At 39.0% G+C, this 17,619-nt stretch overlaps 1 protein-coding gene across 2 annotated transcripts in view; it reads left to right on the forward strand.

The window, feature by feature from the left end:
- The window catches only part of rgs20 (regulator of G protein signaling 20), an 18,340-nt gene extending 1,153 nt beyond the window's left edge, over positions 1-17,187 (forward strand). Inside the window, exons 2-6 of one of the 2 annotated variants that reach the window (XM_038717692.1) lie at positions 2,698-3,265; positions 12,150-12,316; positions 13,665-13,739; positions 13,836-14,070; positions 14,743-17,187. In XM_038717692.1, the coding sequence (XP_038573620.1) occupies positions 3,077-3,265; positions 12,150-12,316; positions 13,665-13,739; positions 13,836-14,070; positions 14,743-14,931 (855 nt within the window). In that variant the 5' untranslated portion in view covers positions 2,698-3,076 and the 3' untranslated portion in view covers positions 14,932-17,187. Of the gene's footprint in view, positions 1-2,697; positions 3,266-10,313; positions 10,562-12,149; positions 12,317-13,664; positions 13,740-13,835; positions 14,071-14,742 lie in introns of those variants that run through there. The other variant, XM_038717693.1, reaches the window with a different exon arrangement.
- The last annotated feature ends 432 nt before the right edge of the window (positions 17,188-17,619 follow it).

A 17,619-nucleotide genomic window follows, 5' to 3' on the forward strand; every position in this document is an offset into this window, starting at 1 on the left:
AGCTGTATTTTTTTTTAATTGTGTTAAATTTAAATATGTATGTATATTTACATTAAGGGGAGCCATAAGATAAGTTATGCAATTGTTTAGAGAGAGAGATTTTTATTAGATTTGTTAGAGATTAGTATGTTTGGGGTAAGATACCTCCCGGTCGCCGAGCCCCTTTATGGTTGATCGTTTGTAAGTTATGTTATTTAGACACTAGGTAGCTTTTTCTTAGGTTTTAGCGCTTTACCTGTGATCTTTTAGCCAACCAGCAACTTCACTAGGTAAAAATCTGAGGTTTATAAACTCACATATGCTGGCAAGCGCATATTTTACCTCAGACTTTCTGCTAATGAAGTTCCAACCTCACTTTTTAAAAGTCTGAGAAATAAATTATAGGGATGCGAATAACATAAGACAAGGCAAGTTTATTTCTAAAACATAGGTCTATAATCCCCTTGCTTTTAACCAGCTACTTGTAGTTTATTTTATCTTTAATTTGCACCTATTAAAGTGATTTAGGGGGGCATCTTAACCCACAAGAAAATGCATTTTTCTTAAAAAATACATTAGATTAAATACAAATGAATTTGTCAACTGTAGCTATTTATTTTACTTTATATTATGTTACCCTAAGCATGGCCACTTGTGTGTAACAGACTCTGATGTGCAACAGTGGGGAGACTCTACTGTGAACCCAGAGAGTGCAGTTGCACTCTAAAAAATAAAACATTGGGTCAACAAAAAAATATAAGTTAACGTTTAGAATTTTTAAGTTAAGACTGCTGGCAGAATTACATTAATTCAAAGCAATGTTTTGAGTATAGTGAATTACCTTTTAGGCCACAATAAAACACATTTCTAAGTAACATGAACTTAATAATTGTCAACATGAATGCAAGTATTATTATATTATTATTGTAGTATTATTATAATGTTTTAAGTTAGGTCAAGAAGCTTTTTTTGGCCACAATAAAACACGTTTCTAAGAAATATAAACTTAATAATTAAGTTGATCTGCACGAGTTAAGTTGTGTTTTAGTATTTCTTCTCATCTGAATCATAGTCTAATCATGTCTAACTACTTGTAGTTTATAAACGTAGCTAGCCTATATGCTAACCGGAGCGGTGGCTAATGGGTAATCCCATATTAAGTTAGCTTGCCAAAACATTTTCCCTGCCTAAGCCTACTCAATACAGGCTACAGCTACTAGTTAACTTTACCTAGGCACACAGACTGTACTATCAACACTGCTCACATTTCAGAGTAAGGACTTCCAGATTTCGGTATTTGGTTACAGTAGGCTATCACCAACAGAATCCTGAGCGAATGCAAATATGTGTAATTAAGCATAAAATTACTTACCATTCAACACATTAGCTTCAGTGAGTTTCAGTTGTGGCCCTGTGGCCACTCGTCTACCTTGAACATGCCCGCACATGCAAGAGAGGGAAACTGTGGGCCATTTAAACGTCAACAAATTGTATTTTACCTTAACAAAAATTAAAATTCAATTATTTAAAATTTAATTATTTTATAACTGAAAATGTTAAACTCTGACAAGTCATGATAGTATATTGAATCAACAGCTACTCAATAAAATAACAATTAAAAGTAAAAAAGTCTAACAGTATCTCAGAACTTGATTTTTTATTTCACAACAATATATACATTTAAGTAATGACTAAAGGTCCCCTGAATTAGTTTTGGTGTACACTGTATTGCCATGTTGGTGTTAATTAAAGAAGAGTATTCAAAGAGAAATTATTTGCCACAGTAATACCCTGCTTCTTACCCACAGAGGGACTTGTGATTTAGGAAACTTAGGGTTTTTCTTCTATTTTTTTTTCTTCTAGACACAATGTTATGCTATTGTTTGAGTACATTAAGCTCATTTCATTTCATTTCATTTTCTAGGCTTAAAAATACATTTAATTTCTGCAGGACAATAAAGGCTACAGCCACTTTTACAGCAATAATATCATCCAGCTTAACATGAGTTTAAATAAGTTATTTAAAAGTTGCTACTGATTTGATTTGCCTGAGCTGCTCAGGCAGGGAGACTACTGTCACGCTGCCATTGTCTTTAGTTAATATCCAGTTCTAGTTCTAGTCCATAGAAACGTACTATTTGGGTGTAATTAGGACCTACTTTTCCATCAATATGTTCCTTTAATTAAAACAAAAAACAATTATTATATGCGTATTAGGTTAAATTACCATGTGGAAGTTCTAACTGTGTTGAAGTGAATGATTCAGAAACTACCGTGTTGTCTTTTTAATTATTTATTGGCCATGCCAAAAACTAAATTTTCCCAAATAGGAGAAAAGTAACAGCCGCTGCAGTGAAACATGAAATTGATGCAACTGTTTGATGTTCTGTACCCCTGAACAAAGCTTGTATTTTCTAATGCATCCATGTGGGACTCCCAGCCAATAAATTACAGCTGTGTTATCAGTTGGCGGTTTACTTTAACTTTGTGAGGTTAGAGAGCTGAAGTCAGTTGATTCCTCACACTAAAGAGCTTTGATCTGCGTTTATCCTTGAGTCTGTAATGAGCCACACGACCAACACGTTAGAAGGTCCTCAGTAGAACAGACTGGCATCACAGTTGTCTTTAGAGTATATTGATGGCGCTGCATGTACATTGGAGAATATGTTTCCTCTACAGAGTCCATTTACAAATGTTTTTTAATCCATTCTATTACAGCGGAATTCATCAAGGAGCATACACAACACAAATGAATCCACGTCTGTCACTAGTCTTCCTCTCCGTCCATCTCGCTCAGACTCTAAGACCTCCCGGTTTAATCTGGCCTAAGCTGGTGATAGGCAGTAAAGCACTGAGGAATCAGGATTGCATCCAGTGGGAACATTGTCCTAATCCCCTTCTGCCCTCTCCTTTGTAAACACTCTTCTCTTCGTTAGGGCCGCTGATGCTTTTTCCGCCCTCCTCCTCCATCTCTGTCACAATGTTCCTCAGTAGAGACGCCGGGAAAACATAGAATAAAGGAGCAAGAAGTGTGGATTTCTTATGATTTCAATGAGACTTGAGCCTCACGTGGCGAGTGAGGCCTAATGGTCGGAGCATGCCATGTGCTAGAGCGGTGAATGAGTGGGAGATCAGGCCCACGTCTGCTCTGCGGGGGATCAGGCGGACCAGGGTCCTGATGTGGCAGCGGATACGGGGACTGGCCCGGGCCTGCCAGCATGGTGTGGGATACCCTGTGAACTACAATGACCCAGTTCAAGAGGAGCAGGAGATGGTGTGCCTTGAGGTATGGGCATGTTATAGTTTTATTTCCAGTACGCACTGCTATTTTTGATTATAGCCTCATTATAAAAAACTTACCACTGATTAAGTTATACCACTATTACTTTGGAGCTAATTTTCATAGAGCAAAGTCACAGACCAGAGAAGTAAAACTACAACTGTAGGCTACATAGCAATTTACTTTATTTTGCTCACGCTAATCAGTGTGTTGCTTGTTTGTTGTTGCACTAAAAGGCAGCCACAAATAACAAATTGGCATAAGTCTGTAGTTGAAAGTGAAAGAGTTTTAACTTGTGAGGTTCAGAGAAGCAATATATATATATATCCACACACCTTTAAAATGATATCTGTTTCTTAACATTAATCACCTGCAGCAAATGAAACACCATTCACACTGTTGTTGTTGTTTGTTGTTGTTGTTGTTGTAGTTGTTATAATTAGATTGTCCTTGTCAGAGTTTCAGCTACTCTTTTTGCTTCTTGCCAAAACTCTATTTAGGGAAGTACTTCCTGTCTGAACAAGGCCTAAGAAGATTAAAAGAAGATGATGTGTTCTTAAATAGTGTGGTGCCAGTCATTAGAAATCTAAACAAAATTACACAGTCAATCACGCAGGCAGCCAAAATACACGGCAGCCTGTATGAACATCCAACTGCAATATTTAATGAGAAATACGTAGAGTTAGGGAGTTGTGAATGCATTACGTACATTTTTAAGAATAGTCTGAAAATGTGATTTAGTTTGGAGTTTGGCAGCAGAATAATTCTGAGTAAACGGATAAATAAAGATTTCCGTAGTAAGGAGAGCTGTGTTACTATTCACAGAGAGGAGGGGATTGTAAGAGAGCCATGAGGACACGGGAGCTGCTCCCAGAACTGAGTGGGAGGACAGAGGAATCAGTTCAAGTCATTAGCATATGCATTGCACAAATGTGTTGCTTGGCCTGGTGTTTGAGAGTAGAACTGGTGCTTGTTGAACAACTAAATAGAAATAAAAAAGTGTATAGAACAGAACCGTAACTGGATGAAAAGACTGAGACCCATGACAGTGAAAGAGTACTAGTTAAACAAATAAGAGGTCAAAATGGATGCAGCAGAACCGGAGACAGTCTTTTGAATTTCATGCATTCTTCTTCCAAACATGCTACATTTCCCGACAATGCAAGTCGACTGCTGACAGTTCTGTGTGTTATGCTAGTAGCGGCTAATTTCTTTAATCATGTTAAGATTCAAACTCATATAGACATTTTGCAGAGCAGATATTTTGACTTAGGAAAGTCACAGGTGTAATTAACAGTGGTGGACAGTAACTAAGTGCATTTACTCAAGTACTGTACTTAACTACAAATTAAAGGATATTTGTACTTTATTTGAGTATTTTCTTTTCATGACACTTTAACTCTTCTACTCCACTAGATCTCAGAGGGGAATATTGTACTTTTTACTTTATTTAACAGCTGACAGCTTCAGGTATTAGTTACTTTACAAAGTACGATTTGTACACACAAAACATATGAAAACCTCAACCAGTAAAGTCCTGCTTTTACATTAATGTAAGAGTGATAATTATCTAATTATAATATATAATAGTATAACAGTCACATGGAACATTTTTCATTATTCGTGTACTTTTACTTTTAATACTTTAAGTACATTTTCCTGATTATACTTACATACTTCATAAGTCACATTTGTAATGCAGTACTTTTACTTGTAACAGATTATTTTTACATTGGGGGTATTAGAACTTTTACTTAAGTAAAGGATCTGAATACTTCATATAGGGCTGGACGATATGGCCAAAACTGTTGGTTGATTGTGGTTTAAACTCGTCTTTATGGACAACACTTGATGCCAAACAGTGGATCACTTCACAGATCTGAGGTAGAACATTCAAAACAATTATGATAAAATCTTTTTCAACACATATGCATAAGTAAAATTAAGTAAAAGCTTTTTTTCAGTCCTTTTTCTTCAACAAAATAACCATCTTAATAAAAAATTAAGTCACAATTTGTGTATAATTCAAGTGAATAAAATCAAATATTTATTGAATATTTATTGAACATTTGTTATATTGTTATTGAAAAAAATTATATTGTGATAATTATTGTTATTATTTTATTGTCCAGCCCTAACTTCATATAACACTGGTAAGTAATAACACTAATGATGGCCAGTTCCGTTAAGTGTCCTGGTGAGCCAGCATGCACAGTAATAGCACTCTGGGACTGGCCCCCTGGCCGTCGTTAATGTTATTGATTACAACTGTGCATTTGCTGCTATGACATCTCAAAACATCTGCTGTGAAAAAGATTTATTGGAATGCCCCACATTTAGGGGTTTAAAGGCCCAAAAGCTGTATGGTAGTGTTAGCAACGGAGGGTTTGTCATCCATATGCACCCATCTTTAACTGCCCATTTTATTTCATTTAATTTAAGTATTGTAGCCCTTGTTATATAGTACAAAATGGAGAGTTGGCAGGAGGAGGGACAGAGAAAGTGTGATGTGCAACCAATGTCCCAAGCCAGACTTAAACCAGGGACATTGCAATATCTGGTATTGTGAATGATGGCTTGCTGTCAGAGCTTACTCTAGAAAGGAAATGGAAACTATATTCCAGATTTCATTGATTACCGTACACCCAGTTTTAATTATAAGAGATAATGTGATTGACCATGCAGTCAGTTCATACATGCACACATTTACCTATTTAGACATATATATACAGTATCTCACAAAGGTGAGTACATCCCTCAATCTTTTATAAAGTACTTGATTATATCTTTTCATGTGACAACACTGAAGAAATGACACTTTGCTACAATGTAAAGTAGTGAGTGTACAGTTTGAATAACTATTAATGTCTAAACCGCTGGCAACAAACGTGAGTCCACCCCTAAGTGAAAATGTCCAAATTGGGCCCAATTAGCCATTTTCCCTCCCCGGTGTCATGTGACTTGTTAGTGTTGCAAGGTCTCAGGTGTGAATTGGGAACAGGTGAGTTAAATTTGGTGTTATCGTTCTCACACTCCCTCATACTGGTCACTGGAAGTTCAACGTGGCACCTCATGGCAAAGAACTCTCTGAGGATCTGAAAAAAAATTGTTGCTCTACATAAAGATGGCCTAGGCTATAAGAAGATTGCCAAGACCCTGAAACTGAGCTGCAGCACGGTGGCCAAGACCATACAGTGGTTCAACAGGACAGGTTCCACTCTGAACAGGCCTCGCCATGGTCGACCAAAGAAGTTGAGTGCCCGTGCTCAGCGTTATATCAAGAGGTTTTCTTTGGGAAATACATATATATGATACATACTATATATGGGACATATGATTGCTGCCAGTATTACTGCAGAGTTTGAAGGGGTGGGGGATCAGCCCGTCAGTGCTAAGACCATACGCCGCACACTGCATCAAATTGGTCTGCATGGCTGTCGTCCCAGAAGGAAGCCTCTTCTAAAGATGATGCACAAGAAAGCCCGCAAACAGTTTGCTGAAGACAAGCAGACTAAGGACATGGATTACTGGAACCATGTGCTGTGGTCTGATGAGACCAAGTTAAACTTATTTGGTTCAGATGGTGTTAAGCATGTGTGGCGGCAACCAGGTTAGGAGTACAAAGACAAGTATGTCTGGCCTGCAGTCAAGCATGGTGGTGGGAGTTTCATGCTCTGGGGCTGCATGAGTGCTGCCGGCCCAGTTCATTGAGGGAACCATGAATCCCAGATTGTACTGTAACATACTGAAGCAGAGCATGATCCCCTCCACCAGCTTTGTGATGTTGTCATGGAGGAGTGGAAAAGGACTCCAGTGGTAACTTGTGAAGCTCTGGTGAAATCCATGCCCAAGAGGGTTACAGCAGTGCTGGAAAATAATGGTGGCCACACAAAATATTGACACTTTGGGCCCAATTTGGACATTTTCACTTAGGGGTGTACTCACTTTTGTTGCCAGCGGTTTAGACATTAATGGCTAAGTGATGTGTTATTTTGAAGGGACAGCAAATTTAGACTGTTATACAAGCTGTACACTCACCAATTTACATTGTAGCAAAGTGTCATTTCTACAGTGTTGTCACAATAAAAGATATAATCAAATATTTACAAAAATGTGAGGGGTGTACTCACTTTTGTTAGATACTGTATAACATATTTCCCTGAATTGTGTTATACCATAAATATACACGCATCCCTTCAAAGATAAGCAGGTATAGCTAATGGCTGGATAGATGGATGGAGAGTAATTATAGTCAACTGTGCAATATATGGCACCCATTCACAAGTCATTGCTTAATTATGTTCCAGTTGTAATTTCATGCCTTTATGACTCCGTTTATAGATGATTTTTTATTATAGAGTAAAGAGTCCTTGTCAGTAGAGGAAAGAAACCTAAGGTTTGGTGGCGGTGGTGGTATTTGCATTCAATCATGTACACCATTTGTAAGTATAGTTTACCTTACAAATGTGACATAGGCCTATGTCACATTTTAATTATTAAAAATCTTATTCTAGTATTTTTTATTGCACTAGCTTTTTTTGGCACAGCACATATTGTAATACCTTCGAGTCTTAAATCAGGGCCAGAGAGCAGAGGTGGACTCCTTGCACCTTTTGTAAATTCATTATTTGTCATTGTTGTCATTTGTATCTTTTCATTCCCTGGCTGCAAACGGAATTTCCTCTTGTGGGACCATAAAGAAATACATGTTACATCAAATAACATTGCAAAAACAACAACAGCAGCAACATCCTGCAACATTTCTAATGATGACATTCAAGGAAAAAGGTTCAGATAAAAATCACAGCAAGACACTGAATGTACAAAGCTACAAAAATGTTTCCCCTGCAAGGGTCTGAAAAACATTTTTAACTGAGCCCAGCAGAATTGTGCTTACCCCTAACTGAGTTGTAAGTATGACAGACAGTTTGCATGGTGACCTATTGCGTATAGTTGTGATGTTAAAGCAAAACAAAACAAAAGAACAGATGTCTGTGTAACTGGTGTGTCTGTGTGTTATAAAGATTAAGACACTAATTGCATTTTATTAAATTGAGCCTGACATTTACAGAACAAAAAGCAACTTGATTATTATACCTGGGGGAATCAGTGAGAAATTCATTACAAGAACATTTGACAAAGTCAGCAGGAAATAAACATCCAGTGGAGAGAAAATAAATAGTGTTTTCTTATGTTCTGTCACCATTGTTGTTGCTGTGATTGGACAATTCATTTTCACCTTCAGAATGCTCACAGATGCCATGCATGATCTTTTGAGGTACTTCCTCTCCTGTGATATATGAGATTCAGTAATTGAATCTACAGTTAATTATATCTTCCTCAGAGCTTCACAATGCTTTGAATCCCCTTAATCACATATTGAAAAGACTTCATCCTGTCATCCAGCTCTGACGACCTACTCCTCCGTGTGACCTTGCGTCTTCTCACTTCCCCCTCCACTTGGCATTGTGCTCTCAGAGCTAAAGGTGTGCGTGTTCATCGAATCCCGACAGCATAAAGTATCATTCATTGCTTTTGTGTGTGTGTGTGTATGTATCAATCTCACATGGCTATTTGTGGGTCTGTGTTGCGTAACATGAACACAGGGGAAGCTGTTAAATGAAGTGTTCTGGAGAAAGTCACATGTTCATATCTCTGGAGGGGAATAAAGATGTGGGGATGCTCAGGGCACGCCCCAGTTTGGCACGGTCAGAAAGTAACTAATCTGGACAGCAAATAAATCTAATTATTTTCCCTTTTTTGTCAAGATAACAGAACAGATGAGTGCCTAATAGCCAAGTAGTTTACTCAGGTTTTTATTACAGGTGCTTGCATTTTGCAGCACTTCTTATTACAATGAGGGACTAGTGACTTTAATATTCATGGTATCAACAGCTTGACAAACAATGTGAAGCAGACAGGCACCAGCACAAGTGTGCTGGTGTAAATGAAGTAGATAATAAACTTAAAGAACAGGCAGAGTGCCATCTAGTGTTTTTACCAAGCAAGACATGATGTGCACCTAAAAGCAAAGTATTAATAAAGGCATGTAATAGACCACGTTGAAAGATATGTGTGAAAATGTACATCCCACTATCAATAGCTTTATTGTGCATCAAACCGCAAATACACTGGCACAGTACAAGCTTCTAAAAGAATAGGTATCATATTAAAGAGATCACATCTAGCAAACATAGCCTTTCACAAATTCAAAATCAGGTGCAGTTATGTGCAGGCAGAGCATCATGTTAGTGCTATAGTTCGAGCTACCTTCAGATGGCAGTGTTGTCATCCACATCATTATTGGTTGCAGGTCTGTACTGTAGATCACAAGGCACGCACAAGCCGAACCGAAAAACTAAATGCTCACATGCAACATGACAGGACTTACTGTATATAACCTGCCTGGGGAAAATGGCAGCATATGATTTGTTTATTCAACTCAATTCAATATACACACATAGGCTATATTACACTTGCTTTGGCAGTGTAAATGTCCCATGTACTATTGAATTGAATTGAGTTGAACTAAATTGCAGCTGCCCGTCTCTGAGCAGAATTTTAAATTAATGTTAAAACAACTAAACTTACATACGGATATAACAGATTCAGGATTTAAAAAAAAACAAAGCAGAACAGGAAAAAACAGACTGTGTGTGGACAACATGTTTGGTGCTCTTGGTGGATGGATCAGCCAAGAATATGAAAGCCCTTAAATGACAGCAGAAATGTAAGACTAAACTTCACAAATGGTATAATATTGGCTGTCAAAGTCACGCTTTCCTTCAGCAAGGTTTAGTTTAGAAGTGCAGCACTCCATCAGCCTCTGGCTGTTTCAGCACCAAAGACAGCGACTTCAGACAAAGGCTCCCTGGCGCATGTGCCGACAAGGACAGTGCTTTTTTAGGATATTCCTTTTTTATTTTGTTTTGAGTTTTATAAATAGCTGTACTGCGAAGAGAGCTCAAGTGAACGTTTATGGATGTTTTTTCTGACTGGTGCGTTCGCTTTTAGGCTGAATGTGCAGTTCCTCTCCCTGTTCTTTATCATAAACTGACATCACGCAGCCTTCCTTGCTTGAACATCCCGTTTCTAGAGTCTCTCACATACAAGGCATGGTAGAGGAGCTGCACTGTAAACCTGTGCCATTCTGTCGGGGTTTACGCTCTTCCCTGGGCTACTACGAGTTGGAGAGAAGACGCATGCGTAGTGACTTGAAGCAGCCGGTCGGGGGAAAAGCCTTATGTGCCATCGGATGTAATCAAGAATTACCTCTTCTCGCTGTGCATACATGGTGAAATTGTAAGTACTGGTTAGCAAACCGATGTATCTTTGCACGGAAATGTCGTGAGAGGAGCGTTTGAGGCCGTTTCCCGGCGTTTTAAATGGCATGTCACTATCTTGCTGTACAGTGGGCTTATAACAGATCTAGGCAGTGTCTTTTCGGTGGTTGTCCAGTGCGATGAAGCTCTACGGTTCTTCATGGTGGTACTTTCCCTTGATGTTATGTGCGAGTTGCTAATGTAATGGTTTCTGCTGTTTAATCTTCCAGGGGCCATTAAATCCCAGTTCGTTTCTGCTACAGTGAGAGTGAACAAGAATGGTGGTTTATGTGGTGTTATCATGATTTATCCTTTCCAGTGGATACGACCACCCCACCCCCATTTCATCGTCTATAGCTGTTGAGTCAAGCCATAGCGTACAGCAATTGTCAGCTTTGAAGTACCCGACACCTAACGCGTAAAATATGCCATTTGGCAAGACGCACGAAATCTGCAGCTGAAGCCAGCCCCGAATCTGAGTGAAACCGCGCGCGGATCCATTTTAGAAATGACCAAATGGTATTGTATTCACTGAAAGGCTGTGATAGAGCGATGCTGCGGTTATAGATTTGCAAGCTGCGCCTTCGGCCCCCCTCCTCCCATGTACCAAATCTCCTGACATTTTTTTAAAAGCATCGTTTCTTGTGTCAGGTAGTAACCGGATGATGCCGTGTGTTGGAAGCGACAGCTTTGTTACATAAATGATCTGACAGGATTTGGCAGTCTCTGACCTGGCGATGACACATTTGTCAAAAATCCGACAAGAAGTCATTCTGTGAGCATAGCCTGTCTGTATAGACCTACAACCTCAATGGGGATTCTGTTGAATAAGCTAGAGATGTCACATTTATAACAGTGATTTCCCTTGGACAAAATGAATGTAGGCCAAAGGTCCATGACAAAGTGACACTTGATGAGCAAAAAGACAAAGAATTACCTTATTTTCATGTGTATTTAATGTATTGCTCCACTTGGGCCCAGTGAGCATTGCAAATCCTTTAATGCACTGCTTTGAAACTCAGGCTTTCTCAAATTTTGGATTATAGACATTGAGCCAATGGTCAACTATCCATCCTTTTTACACATGCAGGCAGAGTGTATAAGGGAACACACAGCCTGTTTGAGATTAGAGGGACTGAAATGTGCTTGGTGGGTGCATATTTGGCAGCAGGAAAAACAAATTCAGCAAATTATTCCTCCATAATTTTGCCTTGAACAGAGCAAACAGCATTCCTTTACAGTGTGTCATGAGGCATGCCAGCACAGGCATCGGGCAGAGAGCACATAACAGATACATAGGTGTCATTTGGAGAGTGGTAAATTAAATAAATCTAATTAATCGTTACCATTACGATCAAAGTGCTGGGAAAAAATAGATTCAGTCAGGATTTTACACTGGTCTTTTGTCTCAGTACACCCAGTGCTGTCCTTACTATATGTGCTGTGCTGGCACTGATTTGTTTCATGCGTTGTGGATCAAGAGATTTTCTTACCACAAGGTAAAATCTCAGATATTTCTGACATCTAAACACTAAACTCAGCGCCTCTCCCCTCTCCTCTGTCTATAGCCCATGGGATCAGAGCGGATGGAGATGCGAAAGAGGCAGATGTCGGTGCAGCAGGAGTCGGCAGCGGGGGGAACTGCACCAGCCCAGCAGGGCCAGCCGGAACAGGCCAACCCACGGGGCTCAAATGCATGTTGCTTCTGCTGGTGTTGCTGCTGTAGCTGTTCCTGGTAGGTCTTCCCCAACGGAGAACTCACTCATCCTGGCCCAGCATGGTCGACATTATTGCACACAGGACAGCACAGCTTGAGCTACTGTGTCTCAGCAGCAGGCTCCAGCTTGTGTCACGTGTTGTTATTTTTGCATGTGATCCATGGACTCTTGTCCTGCAGCAGCCTCATTACAATGTCAAACGTGCCTAAATATCAGTCAGTTATCCGCTGCGAAGTGTTCAGTAAGGTTAAGGTGGATGAAATCAAACAAAATCAGAATTTTTGGCCTAGGAGTTTGACTCCGGTTCTGAGTAATTCTCGGTGTACTTCGACACAGTACAAATAAAACATTTACAGAACGGTAAACAAGTTAAACAAATATAAGCAATCTTAACCACGTAGCTATTATAAACTGGCAAGAGCTGGACAACCAACCATATATATTGTGAGTATTACTATCTATGTCCTCTATATATAATCCATCCATCGTCAACCGCTTATCCTGCGTACAGGGTCGCGGAGGGCTGGAGCCAATCCCAGCTGACATCGGGCGAAAGGCGGGGTACACCCTGGACAGGTCGCCAGTCCATCGCAGGGCCACAAACAGACAAACAACCATCACAATCACGCTCACACTCACATCTAAGTACAATTTTGACACCAATCAACCTAGCCTGCATGTCTTTGTATGGTGGGAGGAAGCCGGAGCACCCAGAGAGAACCCACGCGGATACGGGGAGAACATGCAAACTCCACACAGAAAGGCCAGGGAAACCGGGGTTTGAACCCACAACCTTCTTGCTGTGAGGCAACAGTGCTAACTACTGCACCACTGCGCCACCCATCCTCTATATATAATGAGCATTTTAATTATTGAATAATCTGCAGATTTTCTCAATTAATCAACTAATCGTCTAAAAAATGTGTCCAAAAAATTGTGAAAAAAGTCCATCACAATTTCACAGACCCAAGGTGACGTCCTCAAATTAATTTTTTTGTCCCACCAATAGCCTAAAACCCATATATATTCAGTTTACTATCACAGAAGGCTAAGATTATTTTTGAGTGAGAAACCAACAACATTTTGGCGTTTTTGCCTAAAAAATTACTGAGATTGTTTATCCATAAACAAAATAGTTGCAGATACATTTTCTGTCAGTTGACTAATTGTTCTACAGGTGAGAGTGCACGGAAAACAATAACAACAAATGTTGAGATAAATATAAGAGGTGGTTTTATGTGCATATGATAGATACGTACAGTGAGAGGAGTACTATATAACACATTAATAAAAAAGTCCTTGATTATGATGTGCAGTTCATAATCACTTTGGCTGTTGCATGCTACGTTTACATGTCACCATTAGGAATGAAGACCGGGAAGAAAGGAACCGAAAGGCTTCCTATGACGTCAAGGAAGGGACCGCAGACTGTGAAGACTGGTCAGTTGATTTCACCACACAAAAATGCCAAATCTCCTAAACATATTTGTGGAAGTAAATGTTGAAATCACTACATGTTGCCCACGCTCTCTGCAGTCCTAAGCCCACACTGGAGGAGGTCCGCTCATGGGGGCAGTCGTTTGACAAGCTGATGTGTTGCCCGGCTGGGAGGAACTCCTTCCGACAGTTTCTCCGCACCGAGTTCAGCGAGGAGAACATGCTCTTCTGGTTAGCCTGTGAGGAGTTCAGCAAAGATCCCAATAAGAGCGCGATAGAAGAGAGGGCTCGGGTCATCTACGAGGACTACATCTCCATTCTCTCACCTAAAGAGGTGTGACAGCTGTGTTACTGATTTCAAGGGTGTAACTTCATGACTGAACATCTGACAAATGTTCATGTCACTCTCCCTGATATTAAAGGAAATTCCCTTTTTATCATCCGTCTGAATTAGATGATAAGATTGATACCACTATCATGTCTGTACTACTCAACTACACTAAAACTAAACTGATGAACATGTATTGCCTTGTTACGAAACAAATTAAAATAAAATAATAATGAATGTTAATTCATTTCAGTTTTAGATTTTATTTAGCATTAGCAATTTTAGCAATATATCACAACTGAAAAAGGAGACAGAATGAATTTCCTTTGAATCGCATGACACTGAACTATAGAAATTGAACAGACTTGATATTCCAAAGTATTCTGAAAAGTAAAGTGTTGTTTTATAAACGGATTAAGAGTAACTTTAGAGGTGCTGGTAGATGGATTTTGTTATCTTTAGACAGAGCCAGGTTAGTCTTTGTGCTAAGCTAAGCTAACCGGGTGCTGGTAGTAGCTTCATATTTACCATACAGGCATGAGAGTGCTATCAATTTTGTCATCTAACTCTCAAGAAGAAAGAAAAAGATGCTTACATCAAACTATTCCTTTAAAACATGTCATGTCATTGAAAAGGCGCGCTTGTTCTTCCTAATCTTCTCCTGTTCTTGACTCCCAGGTGAGCCTTGACTCCCGTGTGCGTGAGTCGATCAACAGGAACATGCAGGAACCCACCTTGCACACGTTCGACGATGCCCAGCTGCAGATCTACACACTAATGCAAAGAGACTCGTATCCCCGCTACATGAACTCCCCAGACTACAAAAACCTGCTCAACACTCTGTCAGAGCAGTCCCCCGAATCTTAGGGTGGTGATGACCTGTGATCTTTTAACTCTCTTTATCACCCCCCCCCCCCCCCCCCCCCTCCCTTTTTTAAAATTTTCTTTGTATGTTCAGTGTAGGATTACATGAACCGGGCCTCGGGCCTGGCCCCTCCCAGGGATCTCAGCGCTATTGTGATCTGCACCTGACCGAAGACACTCAGGTCTCAAAATCTCCCGAGGGCTCGACATCACAAGTACTGCTACAGATCAACATAGCAAAACACTCCAAAGGAATACAAATACATTTTGTTTGTTTTCTTTTTCTTTCTTTTGATAGAAATAATCTATTTTATTTGTGTTCAGAGTTTTTTATGGTCTGTTGTTTTTTGTATGATTGTTGGGGGGAAATGATTCCTACTGTAGACTATATATTTATGAGTTTGTAAATAGTACAAATGGAATTGTGGGTATTTTATGTAGAAACGCCTGGTTCTATTTAATGCGTATGAAAATCAAAGCTCAAGTCAAAGGCTACATGTTAGCTCTACTTGCAGGCAGCTTTGTGGGGTACTGTATGATTTTACCTTGGTTTCACCCTGTTTTGTTACCTAATCTCACACTTGGGTACCACGACTGCAACTTGGCAACTCCAGTTCATGTAGAAACTGTGTGTGATTGAAAATGCTGCAAGTGTTGTTATGAAGTAACAGAAAGTGACGATAACTGTTGTCACGGTGTGCAATTTGTTTCCTTAAGAAACTCAAATGAATGATGGAAGAGTATTTTAACTTTCTTTCCTCAATCTTAACCACAGAAGAAAGCCTATTTAAGAGAGGATTTTTCATTCAAGTGTTAATCATGGCACACCTCATAGGTTTAATATAGTTTTAAAAGTGTGACATAAGAACCTAAGTAATTCTATTTATCAGATAAAGTATTTTTTATTTATTAATATCTATTGCCAATATAGAAAAAACAACACGTATAAATTATATTTAAGTACTACGGTGGAGTAAACTATACTGTTAGGTCACTGCCAGAAAATGTAGAAATTTGGGTTACACTTTATTTTGTGTCTGTAATTTCTTAATTTCTTGGAAGTTTCCTGAGAGAACTAAGTAATTTGGTAGTAATTTAGTGGAAAACAAGTATTTAAATCTCCATTTATGTCAACTTGTAAATTTTCCTGGAAAAAAACCCACATTTTTTCATTTTTAGCTGAAAAGGATTTGGAATTATTTAATTACAATTAGTGTGTCAACTGGTCTCCTTTTTATAAACAGTCCGTACTTGAATACATTGTTCTTTTCAGGAAACTTCTTGGAAATTAGCAGGAAATTACAGACAGGTGAAATAAAACTAAAATTTGTGAGATTGACCATTTTTGACAGCAGGTAGAGTCGTTTGTGTATCATCCTGCAAGATTCTGACTTAAATATATCTTTTAAAAGTCCACCTGCAATATGCAATTGACTTCTAAATGAAAGTGACTGCCAGGTTAGCAGAACACCAAAGCTACCATGTAAACTGTGTTCATACGCTTATCGAGTGTTTCCATTAACTAAAATTGGAGTTGCCAAGTGTTAAATACTTTTATGTATTCTGATAGTGTTAGTTGAATTACTTTGTTGCCTCACAAACATGTCACTCAAAGACAAGATCCTCACATGGGGAAGTGCCTTGACATTCAATTTTATGACATCTTTCTCATGGGCAACAACAATTGTTTTTCAGACTCTTGCTATGAGGGTGGTTACGGGAGCACGAGGCCAATTAACTGGATATTGTCCCTCTCTTTGGCCAAATTATTGCATGTGTTTTGTCTTGATTCCTTAGTCGTGGCTACTTCAGTGCATTTTGGTAGCACTACCAAGCAGTATGGCAGAGAGTGATGACAACACATGTCTTTATTTGCAGAGGACAAACAAAGATCAGTGGATAGGGCTGGTTGATCTGAACGTCTTGCCAACCTGCGTGCTTCTCAGTGGCACTTCTACTTGTCTTAGAGTTAACTTTAACTTACTATGTGCAATTTGAGCTGATGGATACACCGCGTAGATCAACCTCAAAACACAATCTAAGCCAATGGTTTGGAGTGATGCCTATAAATGTTGTTTCTTCTTCTGTTTACTATATGAAATGTGTTATTTTGCGCTGGGTTTACTGATGAATACCTTTTTAAAAAAACAAATAATGTGAATGTTTACAGTATATGGTTTAGTTTTTTTTCTGCTGCTCTCCAAGAAAATAATGACTTGTGGGCATTTTGATTGAGATAAAATAAAGCACAATAATTTTACTGACTCGAATCATTTGATCTCAAAAACACAACCATTGGTCATCAATAAATGATACTCAAGCACTACAGTGAGGCACTTAATCACAGAACTAAAGACATGTTGCATGCTTGAGCTTCTTATGTATTAATAAAATAGTTACTAAATTACATTTTACTCAAGATCAGTGACAGTTCAGTTTGTACTTGCCTATTGATGTGTAGCAGTATAGGATCTTTCATTAAATTGGCAAACATGGAAAATACTGGTAAATGAACATAAACATTTACAAAGTGATTCTCACTGAGCAAGTGTCTGTGTTCATTACAGTAGTGGTTCCAAGCTTTTCTTGGCTTGAGACCCTTCAACACTAATGTTCTTTTGGAGACCCAGGGGGCCCTCTTTAAGTGATCAACACAAAACATACACAGCATTGTTTTATCACCTTTATACT

The sequence above is a fragment of the Micropterus salmoides genome, unplaced genomic scaffold (assembly GCF_014851395.1).
Source record: "Micropterus salmoides isolate LMB-PRFRI ecotype aquatic unplaced genomic scaffold, ASM1485139v1 Ms_hic_scaffold_14, whole genome shotgun sequence".
In the NCBI taxonomy this organism is placed as follows: Eukaryota; Metazoa; Chordata; class Actinopteri; order Centrarchiformes; family Centrarchidae; genus Micropterus; species Micropterus salmoides.